This window comes from Misgurnus anguillicaudatus, chromosome 13 (assembly GCF_027580225.2).
Source record: "Misgurnus anguillicaudatus chromosome 13, ASM2758022v2, whole genome shotgun sequence".
Taxonomy (NCBI): domain Eukaryota; kingdom Metazoa; phylum Chordata; class Actinopteri; order Cypriniformes; family Cobitidae; genus Misgurnus; species Misgurnus anguillicaudatus.
In genome coordinates this window covers 27013491-27025592 of record NC_073349.2, presented here as the reverse complement: position 1 = coordinate 27025592, position 12102 = coordinate 27013491, and the positions used below count along the sequence as shown (strand labels likewise).

At 35.9% G+C, this 12102-nt stretch overlaps 2 protein-coding genes across 2 annotated transcripts; both read right to left on the bottom strand.

The window, feature by feature from the left end:
* Positions 1-581: 581 nt before the first annotated feature.
* agmat (agmatinase (putative)) lies at positions 582-5828 on the bottom strand. Its single transcript, XM_055188315.2, has 7 exons — positions 5433-5828; positions 3456-3658; positions 3276-3324; positions 2988-3183; positions 2703-2882; positions 1886-1970; positions 582-1789 (listed from the first exon to the last, which is right to left on the bottom strand). Exons 1-7 carry the CDS (start codon positions 5726-5728, stop codon positions 1716-1718), a joined length of 1083 nt encoding a protein of 360 aa, XP_055044290.2. The 5' UTR covers positions 5729-5828; the 3' UTR covers positions 582-1715.
* Positions 5829-6020: 192 nt separating this feature from the next.
* On the bottom strand, positions 6021-11782 carry pink1 (PTEN induced kinase 1). The gene is made up of 7 exons (XM_055188314.2): positions 11305-11782; positions 10525-10797; positions 9294-9397; positions 8865-9211; positions 8649-8773; positions 8299-8529; positions 6021-6594 (listed from the first exon to the last, which is right to left on the bottom strand). Exons 1-7 carry the CDS (start codon positions 11659-11661, stop codon positions 6325-6327), a joined length of 1707 nt encoding a protein of 568 aa, XP_055044289.2. The 5' UTR covers positions 11662-11782; the 3' UTR covers positions 6021-6324.
* Positions 11783-12102: the final 320 nt, after the last annotated feature.

The window sequence follows — 12102 nt, the reverse complement described above, 5'->3', positions numbered from 1 at the left end:
ATAATTGTAAGGCCTTATTTTCACAAATGTCACTTGAGTCATGTCATTGGTATTTAACAAATTTGACTCTTTTGATGCAAAACCCTCTAAATGCATGCAAAAATCTCTACTTCAAAAATCTCCAGTCACTTAAAAAAGGTAAAAAGCTAAAAAATTATGTCATTATCATAAAATATTAGATAAACCGCATTTAACAGGGTAAAAAAATCTTGCAGCTTGAGGTACGCGAGTCGCCGTTCATCCAATTCCTCTTTCATGCATTTAGGTGTTTTTATGCATTTCATGCAATGGCCTGAGGCCGAGATTAAGCAGATTTGAAGAGATGAACATGAATACTTTGACAGAGGTGGCGTTTAGAGACTTTTGCATGGGAGCTCTTCATATTGATATTGATTTTACGTTTACGTTTGAGCTTTAAAAATTGTTCCATTCTATGAACAACACTGGAACTAAGTGTACGAAATGTAGCATAACTTCATGCTTCCTCAAGTAACTGTGTGTGTATGCTGTGATTTTTGTTTTACAAAGTCTTAATTTAACCCCTTAAGTGCAACATCTAAGCTAAAAAGAAAACAAGAATATTTAAGATTTAAGTTTAATTCTCTTGTTGTGCATCACTTGTTGTCAATATACTCGTGATAGAAACTGTAACACAGCTGGCACGACATTACAGCGATATCTGTAAAATAGGATCATCATCTGACCCTCCACATGCATTTGTCAGGTGTAAATAGTAACACAATAATATTACATGTAAAAAATGAGTTCCTATAAAAATTGTTCCAACAAGATGGAGAGTGCAAGTAAAGAGTTAAAATAAAGCAAAAGGTTTTGACCTCTTATTGTTTATATGCACCTGTATAGTGAAACTATTAAATGTGCAGGTCAAGACATAATAGATCATCATCAACATTTTTATCTAGCTTTCATTTTTTATGATGTGCTGTGGCATGCTAAACAAGTCTTAACAGGACATAAATCAGGCATTGCTAGTTCTGAGTCTAAACAGCTGACAAAACACAAAACCTGATAGTTTGTCAGTCAGACTAACTTTATGTTGTCATGTTATTTATATAAGATATTTCATGATGTACTGTAACTATCACAGATGCAAAGACAGGAGAAAAGTGGGCTCCTATATGAAGTCTTCCATGCTGAGATGTTTCGAGCAATGATTTATAAGGATTTTAAAACTTTATTTGTATGGTGTTCCATGAACATTCATTACACTTTACTATTTGCGATGTTGTATTAGTTTCACTGTTGTGTACGAATAGCATTTATTTACTTTCTTGCAATGCACTGGCAAATATCTTACATTTAAGATAGTCAACGTTGAACCATGCCAAATTTTAATGGCTTATTTACCCTGAATGGAAATATATTTAATGTCTGTGGTGTAAAGTATTGTCATGTTATTATGTTATCCTTAAAAAATGAAATTATCGAATGAATATGAAATAAAATGTTTTAATTATTTCCATATTTGTGGAACATAATTGGTTTGTTTTAATATTCAGAATTTGAAGAAGAATGAACATTTGAAAAAATATTGCACTTAATAAACGTATCAAATGTGCTACCGATGTTATATTGTATGTTCATTTGGTATGTGAATAAAAAAGCTTATGTACGTATAAAGTGTAGATTGCTTTCGGAGACGTTTTAACTCCCTGATATGAAATTTGATAGACATCATCAGAAAGTTTAAGCAATTAATAATATTTAACTTTTGGAAGGACGCATAACATTTCAAAAAGTAGATTAGCTCCGGTCAAAGCAGTGTTACCTGTGAAAAGATCAAAACAAATTTTTGCAAAAAGACTAGAAGGTATGAAATGTAAAATCTTTTGCATTAATAAATGTAGACAATGTTATACAGTACCTGTGGTGTCATAGGCTGGAGCAACTTCGACTAAATCACACCCTACAAGGTTTACACCCCGACAACCTCGAATGATTTCAAGACCCTGAAACCAAATTCCACAATTCAACAATCTTTAACCAAAACGGTGTCAAATCAGGTGACAATTGCACAACTTTACTTTGCAGTATATTTATTACCAACTCTGCATTTAACCTAAAGTTAATACTGAACATCTGTGTGCAAAGTCTGCTCATATCTGAGAGATTTAGGCTGCTTCCCAAACTGAATACTATCCATACTGTATACTAGGGATCGACCGATATGGATTTTTCAGTGCCGATGCCGTTTTTTTTTTTCATCAGCCTTAGCCGATAATCGATACAGGATGCCGATTTGGAGCCGATACTGCTTTTGCTCACTTAATTGACATCATAAAAGTGACACGATGATGCCAAATGTTAAAAGTACAATTTATTGAACTTAAAAAAACTATATTTAACAAATAGTAAGGTGAGGGTGCTATGGAACCATCTTTCGATGTTGTCATGGAAAGGTTGGTTGTTTTTAGTCACATGACCTGCAATCGCTTGCGGCTTCCAGCACTATACAACATAATGCCGGAAAAAAATCGGCGAACATGGCAGCCACGTATCGGCCGATGCCGATACACATAAAACTTGCAAATATCGGCCCGATATATCGGCTGGTCTATCACTACTGTATACTATGACAGATAGAATAAGTGTCCCAAATCATAATAGTTTATGCAATTTTTTATAGCCCACATGTGCATGAATGCATATAACTCATATCAGCTTGGACAGCTATAATGTACCTGAATGGGTGTGAGACCTGCGATCTCTGGTGTTCCCGTGCCTGGAGCAAATGCAGGGTCCAGACTATCTATGTCAAAACTGAGATAAACAGGTCCGGTTCCCATCTGAGCCCGAACCTCCTCCATGAGTGGAACAAGAGATTTGTGCCAGCATTCAACAGCCTCCACTACACGGAAACCCTAAATGCACATTAACAAAAGTTTAATGTTTCATCCGAGCGATTTCTATAAGTTAAATAATTAAAGACATCTCTGCAGCACCAAACAGATTAGCTGGACTCGTACCTGTGCTCGGCTCCACTCGTAATTGTCTGGTGAATAACTTGGTCCTCTTAGCCCGATCTGTACCACCCTCTTGCAGTCTAACAGTCCCTCGTCCACGCATCGCCTGAAAGGAGTCCCGTGCCCGATCTTCTCACCCAGAATCATGTCACTTGTGTCTGCGTGGGCATCTACATGTATCAGGCCCACCGGTCCATGTCTGAACATAAGAAACAGCAGTGTTTCTGGAGTTATATCAAGACTGGGTCTATAAGAATAGGCAGATGGGAGGTTTCCTGTTTTTGCACCAACCTCTCAGCAACAGCTTGAAGAATTGGGTATGCAATTGTATGATCACCTCCTAGAAATGTTATTAAAGGTTAATATTGCAGGAATATGAAGAAATATGGATATATAGCATTTTAATGGATGAAATAAAGTCATGCAAGCTTTAAACACTATGAAGGTGAACTATTGCAATTTAACTCTCACCCAATGTAAGTGGGATGCAGCCAGTTGCCACTATTTCGCGGTAGGCCTCGCGGATTTTCTTGCAGGTGTCCTTCAGATCAAAGAGATTGACATTTACGTCACCAATATCTGCAACGTTCATCGATTCATACGGTGCGGCGCGTGTCCAGCCGTTGTATGCTCTTATCATAGCCGATTCTGCCCTAATATGTCTAGGACCAAATCTGTAGACAACAGAAAAGGTGACATTTTGGGGTAAATAGTCATACGGACAGTACAAGCACTGATGTAAAGGATTGCATTTAAGTTTCTGTATGTGATTATTGTCTTGAGAGAACTTAATTTTTACTATTTGTAGTAGACATTTGTTTGGCACTTTTTGATCGCAAAGAGGACATCATGGTATTTTCTGTCATGCCAAATATTGATAAGTGTGACCAATTTAATCATAAAATACACTGCAAAAAAACAAGAAAAAATTGTCTTAGTATTTTTGCCTTGTTTTCAGTAAAAAATATCTAAAAAGTCTTAAATTACGATGCTTTCTCTTGATGAGCGGAATGACCCAAGAAAATAAGTCTCTTTTTCAGACTAAAAATATAAAATTTAAGTGATGTTGTGCATAAAAAAAGCAAAAAAAAAAAAAAAAAAAAAAATCTGCCAATGGGATAAGCACATTTTTCTTGAATTTTCCTTGAATTTAGTGTTTAAGAAAAATGATCAAGATTTTTTTGATCACTTAAATTTGATATTTTTGGTCTAAGAACTAGACTTATTTTCTTGGGTCGTTTTGCTCATTTAGGAATTTTTAGATATTTTAACTGAAAACAAGAAAAAAATACTAAGAATTTTTTTCTTGAAAAAATTTTTTTGCACTGTATATGGTAAATTTAGGTAAATTGTGTCCCAATATACCTAAATTCACCCAAGAGTAAACATTACTTCAGACTTGACTGAATGTTATTTGTGACCCTGAAAACAATTTGATCTAAAGATGTTTCTGACTGAAATTATTTTTAGTTAATGTGGAGAAAAATAAAATTGTGCCAACTTATTCATTTCTTTCTTTACAATTGTTTTTAAATGAATGACGTAATGAGGATAAAGCAGCCAATAGGAGCCCAGAAAAGATGGGCACCCCCTCAAAGCTGCATAAAAAGCATCCCAGTGTAATATAATAATTATTAGTAAAATATTATTAATAGCTGAAATATCATTGGTATAATTTTTAAGACTTTCACTCGTCATATAAACAAAATATACGTTTTAAACGTTTTTATAGCACATATAAATATGATATAATGCTATTAAAATACATTCATATTAATTAACTTATTAGGAAATGTAAATATTTACATTAACATATGCATTTAAAGCGCCAATAACTGTGCACAATGCATTATCCGAGAGTAATCATTACCATTCAGATTACTTGACTGACTTGACTGAATTTTATTTGTGATCCTTAAAAAAAGCATTTCATCTAAAGACATTTCTGACTGAAATTTGTTTTTCTAGTTAATGTGGAGAAAAATAAAATTGTGCCAACTTATTATATTACACTGGGATGCTTTTTACGCAGCTTTGAGGGAGTGCCCATCTTTTTTGGGCTCCTATTGGCTGCTTTATCCTCGTTACGTCATTCATTAAAAACGTTTTTTGTAAAGAAATTAATAATTAATTATTGATAAAATATTATTAATAGCTGAAATATCATTCGTATAGTTTTTAAGACTAATATTTTTATAAAAACATTTTCACTCGTCAAATAAACAAAATATAGGTTTTAAAGCGCATATAAAATCAATATTATTAATTTATTAATAATAAACGCTAAAAGTAATTATAATGCACATAATAATAATGAACATATGCATTTGAAACGCCAATAACTGTGCACATGCCCAATGCATTATCTTGCAGTGTTGTTTTACTGTAGCCTACCTTACACGTGCACATTATTATCTTGCATCTGTACATTCGTGTACTGTACTGTACCTTGCACCCGGTCGGTTAGATGTCCCGGTGTCGATCGGTACTCCGACAAAAGCGGCGTCGAGACCGTCGGCTGTTTTGTGAAACGGTAATTTACACATCGTGGCGATGCCGCTGACTCGCGCCACAAACTCTGCGCTCGGTGGGACATTAAAACTCATTCGCCTGACAGAGACTACGTTAACCTGATTCGTGTCGACATCTTTACTGTTTATCGCTCTTTGAGAGGAACACGTTTTAAAAACCTGCAAGCCACCAAAGACTCGAGTTTGATTTGCGATTTTGGTCAAAGACAACATGGTGCAGCCCTCGCGTGCAACGATTTCGCTTTTAATGTAAGGAAAGTTTCCCAAATAAAGTTATATCTTGAAGTTAGGGACTCAAATGAACTTTCGCCCGTGGCGTGATAGGGGGCTGGACTCTGGGTATGGTTACATACTTTTCATACTTCTCTCCTACTAGAACAGTACGTAGTATGGAAGTATGGGGCACTCTTGCATACTATTTTGCAACGTAATTCTGTAATGTTATTATAGTGCAGTATATGGGTTACTTACCACATTTAATAAACACAAAAATACAACAAACCAGTCATCAAATGTCTTTTTATTAGCACACACAGTTATACATGTACATGATGTCATTACTGTGTCCTTTAATTTTTTACTTTTATCCCACATTTGCAAGTTATTCTGACAAAATAAATCCATCACAAAATGTATTCTTGTGCACTATTCCTCGAGCATCATTATAATGAATACTATAAAAGCAAATTCATATATTGGCACAATTTCAACATATTACAGCGACAATTAAACTAAAGTGCTTCCACAGTGTTGCTTAATAAAGTGCTTTTTTTAAAGCAAATGAATACACTGTGATTCAGTGTAGTGTACTAGCAGAGACTGCTGTGTTCTTGTTCGTACATAAGGAAGCTGACTGCGGTGCGGAGATCTTCAAGGTCTATGTTAGAGAGGAAAGATCTCTGAAGTTCAGCTTCCACAGAGCTCCCGCCAGGCCCGCGGACATTCAGGAGGACCACGGCAGACTGACACAGCAGCCAGTCGATCAGCTTATCCGATCTGGCTCGGTCCAAGCTGGCCAGGACACGTTTGCCCCACAGACTGATGTGAAGTATGTTGGCAGCCACACGTGCACTGGGACGCTTGTGGATTACCAAAGATTGTGTAAATAAGTCACTTATTAAACAAGATTTTAATCTTTGACATGACCTTACGGAGTCAATATTAAATAAATCACGGGTTGATTTTTCTTTAAATTATGTAGTATGCCTTAGATACCCAAAACATGACTTTAAAGGGTTAGTTTACACCAAAATTGCAATTTTATCTTAAATCACCCCTGTGTCGTTCTAAACCACAAAGTATTTTGATTGTCTTAAGCTTGTGACTGTCCCATAGACTTGATTTCACAATCAAGCCCAGAAAAGAATCAAATACACCGGCCAAAAAGGTCCAATAATAATATGGTGAAGCGATGAGAACACATGTGCGCAAAGAAAACAAACAATTTTATTCAACGATGTGTTTTCCTCCGTGGTCGTTTAGTGCGCGTTTACGAGCAGACTACGGCACATGCTGCTGACGTGACCTGCTGACGTAGTTGCCAGCGTACAGACAAAGAATACGCTGGCAAGTAATTTGTGCATTTATAATGTTTGCATAATGGCTTTAAGCAAAAAATGAACAAAAAAAAAAACATAAAAACGGTAAACTACGTCCGCAGCATGCGCCGTAGTCTGCATGTGAACGCGCACTGAAGGACCAAAGAGACAAAAACAAATTGTTGAATTAAGGTATGGAAATAATCCGACACGTTTGTTGCTATTTTCCTGAACTGGCGCATGCATGTGACGTAAACACGTACGCAACGAGAGTCACAGTGACCAGACTTTTGCGTTTTTACCCTTTAGACGGGAACGCGACGGTAGAGCCTTTTTAAGATTTCCACTCTGGAGAGTGGCTAACTTTTTTGCATTTTTTAGCCCCAAAAATGCTGTCGCCGTGTAAACAAAAGGCACATCGGATAAAATATTTGTACGCTTTCACCCTCGAGTGTTCTCGTGTAAACAGGGCCTAAATCATTTGTTTTTTTGTTGTTTTTTTTATTCTGAGGACAATCGAGGGACTTTGGTTTGGAACGACACATGGGTAAGTGATTTATGAAAAAATTGTCATTTTGGGGTGAACTAATTCTTTAAGCTGGTCACATTTCAGTAAATCTGTCATGAACATGTATGGGTGATATATTTCAGCTTAATATTTTAAAACAAAGCTTATTTTTGTACTGTCATGGTAGTATAAAATGTATTTTAATGAAATTTTTAAATGTTTTTTTTTTTTTTACAAAAATTTAATTTAATGTATTGTAGGGCTGTCGAAACATTAATTGCGATTAATCGCATACAAAATAAAAGTTTCTTTTTGCATAATATATATTTGTGTGTATTGTGTGTAATTATTTTGTATATATTGTTTTGTTAATATATAATAAAATATATCAAAATCTAAATAAAAATACATATACATTTAAATGTTTCTAAAATACATACATGCATGTGTGTGGGTGTTCATATATACAACATAATTCCACACTGTGCACACACATATATTATGCCAAAAAAAAATCACGATTAATCTTTGACAGCCCTTATGTTGATTTTTTAGTTACAGTACTCTGAATGAATGTGAATAATTGTAATAAAAAATTATTTCACAATGCAAAAAATTCTTAGTGGATGAAAAATTCGGATGCATTTTCTTTATGCAACAATAATACTTGTTTTTTATTGAATTGGAGGTGAAATATGACCCAGACATTGATTCATTGATCAGTATGAAGACAGTACCTTGTGATTATTTCTGCGTAGCAATAATTTCACCACGAGTTGTACATCAGCAGGTACAGTATCAGGCAATGGGGGCAGATTTCTTTCCTGATAACTGCGACTTTCCAGGCCCTGTGCACTGTAGAAGGGGTTCGGCTGCCCGAAAAGCTCATAAGCAATGGCCCCTACGGCCCAGGCATCTGCCTTACTGTAATCGATTGTTACTCCTGGACCTGGAACGGCAGTTGCCACCTAGAAGTATATAGACAGTTCATTTACTAACCTATAAAACATCACAAATTATCCCACTAAGCCACTAGTTTAACCAGCCATACTACTTGGGTCAACCAAGATCACACACTGTAAGTTACCTCAGGTGCCATCAGACAGCCATTTCCTCCTCTGTTAACCCACAAGCTGTTAAAGGGCAGTTTGAGACTAAAGTCTTCTGCCAGACAGCATCCGAAATCAGTGATCACCAGTCTGGGACACCCAGCTGTAAAATAATGGGTGTACTGTAATTGTAGCTGAAATATTTTAAATACGTGTGCACATTAGCATAATAAATTGGCTTTTGGAAATCCTACTGCGATCGAATTCTAGAAGAACATTATCCGATTTGAGATCTCGATGAGCAATGCCTTGTCTGCAAAGGTGGTCCACACCCTCCAGCAGCTGCAGGAACATCAGAGACGCCTGCATCCGGGTTGGCACACCAACCGCCAGGTACTGACGCAGGGTGCATGGGTAATTCTTCATGACCAGGAACAGTGTGCGATTGCTGCCTAAACCCATAGGATTGAGTCTGGGTGGCAGGACATCGGGATACTCTTCCTGAGCACCAGGTAGCAGGGGTACGTCTGCAGTGAAAGCCCGGTATACCGTGATCACATTGGGATGAGCAGTTAGTCTTTTAGGCACCGGTCCAAAATGGCTGTAAAAATAGCACAGCAATGTTGATGGTTGGCAATAGAGGTTCAGTCTATTTAAAGATTTTGTTGTACACGTGAACTCACCCATCTAAAGCAATCACTCGCTGTTCTTTCGGTAAGGCCTGTGGGGATGAAGGGACCAACTCCATGGACATGGATCGAAGGATAGCATCACTAGATGATCCAGCCTATTAGATAATAAATTAAATATTATAAATGAAAATGTACAGTATGCAAACTGTTTTTGCTGTACAAGTTACCAACAAAGTCTTTCCAATCAAACTTAATATTTATTATCGCTAAATTCATAGTGAAAGAATATAGTTATATGAGAAAGAGGAAAATGTAAAGTTTGAGTGTTTGCAAGGCCTTTAAAATAAACAAGAAACAGTTTTCACTACACAATAAATGTTGTCTTCTCCATGTAAAGCCGATTTTATTATAAATGTTATCCTAGGCCTAGTTTGTATTAAACATTGTTTTGTTCCTTTTGCCCTATCAAAACAAACCTTTGGCCTAACACTTAAAAAACATTTTTCTACTTCATTCTCACTTTATAAGGGTCAAAGGCGTGCTGTTAATTATTGTGTGTCCGTATGGATAAATTAAATGTAAAAAGGTTAAAATTTCAAACTAAATTTGCAGATTACTTGCATGCATTCTCTTTTTTAAGGAACAAGTCTAAAATTTCTGGTTTTATTTCATTTTATAAGAATATTAGGGGGATAAATGCAAAAAAGTCAATCTGGTGTAACCGGTCAGTGTCAATTGGTATAAATAGTATTTTTTTATAGAAATATAAATTTATTCATTAAAAAATGTGGAATAAAATATAATCATCTAGTTTAGTGTTAAATGATTTTTTACATACATTTTTTCATCTTTTGTCAATTTTTTTTTAGAAAACAGAGCTGTTTTCAGCAGATGTCAGGACAAATAGTACAAAAACTCATTAAAAATTACATTTAGAAATAACGAATAAAATGTTTTTAAAATTATTATTATTTTGATGATGATTACACTTACATCAGGGTGGATAAAATATTTAATATTTCTCTTCTTTGGCGCAATTAGCGGTTACACCATTTGACATTTTCAGGTCCATTAAGTCTTAACTTTCATAAAAATGGTGCAAATGTAATTTTTATTGCATAAAATCAACATAAATACACTGTGCATTGAAATAAACTTGATGCATGTTTTTTTAACTGAATTTATCATCTTGCCAAACCGTTTTTGTCACTGACCCATAAACTAATATACAAGATAAATTTTCCTTTCTATAACAGAATTAGTCAAGCTAAAACGCTCTTACCCCAATGTTCCACATCATTTTCATAGCTAAAGGAAAGCTGGATGTAGTTGAGAATCGAAATGGTCCTGCATTCTTCTTGTCGTCTTCATTCTGGTCCAGTTGAACCAGCGAACACTTTTCATTCTCCGCAGGGAGCGCAAACGGAGCTGCAGCCTCGTACACAGCAGCATTGCAACCTTTCCCGATCTGTTTCCCGATCACATAATCCTCCAACCTGTATCCTGATGTAAAGGACTTCAGAGGCGTCTGAAACTTTTTCTTTTTGAATACAGCCTACAGTACAAACAGACAGAAACTTTTTTAGATGTAAAAAAATCTTTGGTTTTCCTAGAGTACATATGTGAAGTTTTAGTTCAAAATACAATATAGATCATCTATTACAGCATGTTTAAATTGCCACTTTATAGTTAACACTAAAATGTGTAATTTACTTTAGTAAAATCATTAATTTTCAAAACGAAAAGCATACTGTACAAATTACCTGTTGAATTAAAAAAAAAAAAAAAAATTACAACATTTCTAATGGATTTAATGGTTATAAAAGTAATTGTAATGGTTTTAATGGAAACTATAATGGATAATGTTATCTGGTGGATGAGAACCAGTAAAACACCATTAAATCATACTGGAATAAGACAGCTTATGGTTCATCATTTGTAATGGTAAGTAAACCACTGAACTGTTTTTTAACAATGTAATTTTTTGTACTTTTTATGATCAACTTCTGTTTATTAAAATATACAATCCAAGTTATTAGGGTGTTATGTTATGGGATGTCACCTGTATTTCCTGACACAGCGCCGCGCTCTTTCTGTCCTCCTCCTGTTGTTGTTCAATAAGTCCTAATCCAACACCAAAAGCCAGGAAAACTGCTCTGTTCCTGGGTGACCCGCCTCCGATCAGTCTCCTGAAACCACCCGACTGAAGCCGAGCGGCCATCCCGCTGACAGACAGCCTGTAAAAGCGGTACCGCGCGGGCAAGAAGCTCTGCGGCTGGACAGTGCGGGTCTGCGGTGACACACGCAGTCGATCACCGCGGAACTTCGCTGCCACACGGGCGGCTGGTTTCAAGAGACCCAGTTGGAAAACGGATCTCCCAAACTCCATACCCCGGCTTATGGCGTGTTTTACTGACATTTTTGCTCGAAATATATCACCAAAGTTCCCACAATAACAGATAAACAAGGCCTTTAAACTGCCTCAGATTCTCCCTACATTATTACTCAAGGACAATGTTTATGTAACGCGGATTGGCAGGCGAGATGTTTATGCATGTATTTCAAAATAAAAGTCTCTTTCTAGATATTTTAAAATAAAAGTCCCAATATTTTGACGCTGCGGTGCAGACGAGGGTTATTCGTTACGAGTTTACAGATTAATATTTTCTTTACGAACAACCAACGTTTTTACCTTTAGTATTGTTTAAAAAACCCTACAGAATTTCTAATTAATTTAATGGTTATAATGGGAGTTGTGTTGGTTTTAATGGGAACTATAACAATCTGATGGTGGGTCTGGTAATGTGTTGGGTTCTGTTTGTGAAATAATGTCTGGTGTATAACAAATAAAACCCCATTA

Coding starts and splice junctions, on each gene's coding strand:
- agmat (XM_055188315.2), bottom strand. CDS start 5,728: ATGTTGTCTTTGACCAAAATCGCAAATCAAACTCGAGTCTTTGGTGGC. Junction 3,659..5,432: donor TCTAACCGACCGGGTGCAAG/GTACAGTACAGT, acceptor TGTTGTCTACAG/ATTTGGTCCTAGACATATTA. Junction 1,971..2,702: donor CAGGTCTCACACCCATTCAG/GTACATTATAGC, acceptor ATTTGGTTTCAG/GGTCTTGAAATCATTCGAGG.
- pink1 (XM_055188314.2), bottom strand. CDS start 11,661: ATGTCAGTAAAACACGCCATAAGCCGGGGTATGGAGTTTGGGAGATCC. Junction 10,798..11,304: donor CGCTGTGTCAGGAAATACAG/GTGACATCCCAT, acceptor TTTGTACTGTAG/GCTGTATTCAAAAAGAAAAA. Junction 9,212..9,293: donor CGAGTGATTGCTTTAGATGG/GTGAGTTCACGT, acceptor CTATTTTTACAG/CCATTTTGGACCGGTGCCTA.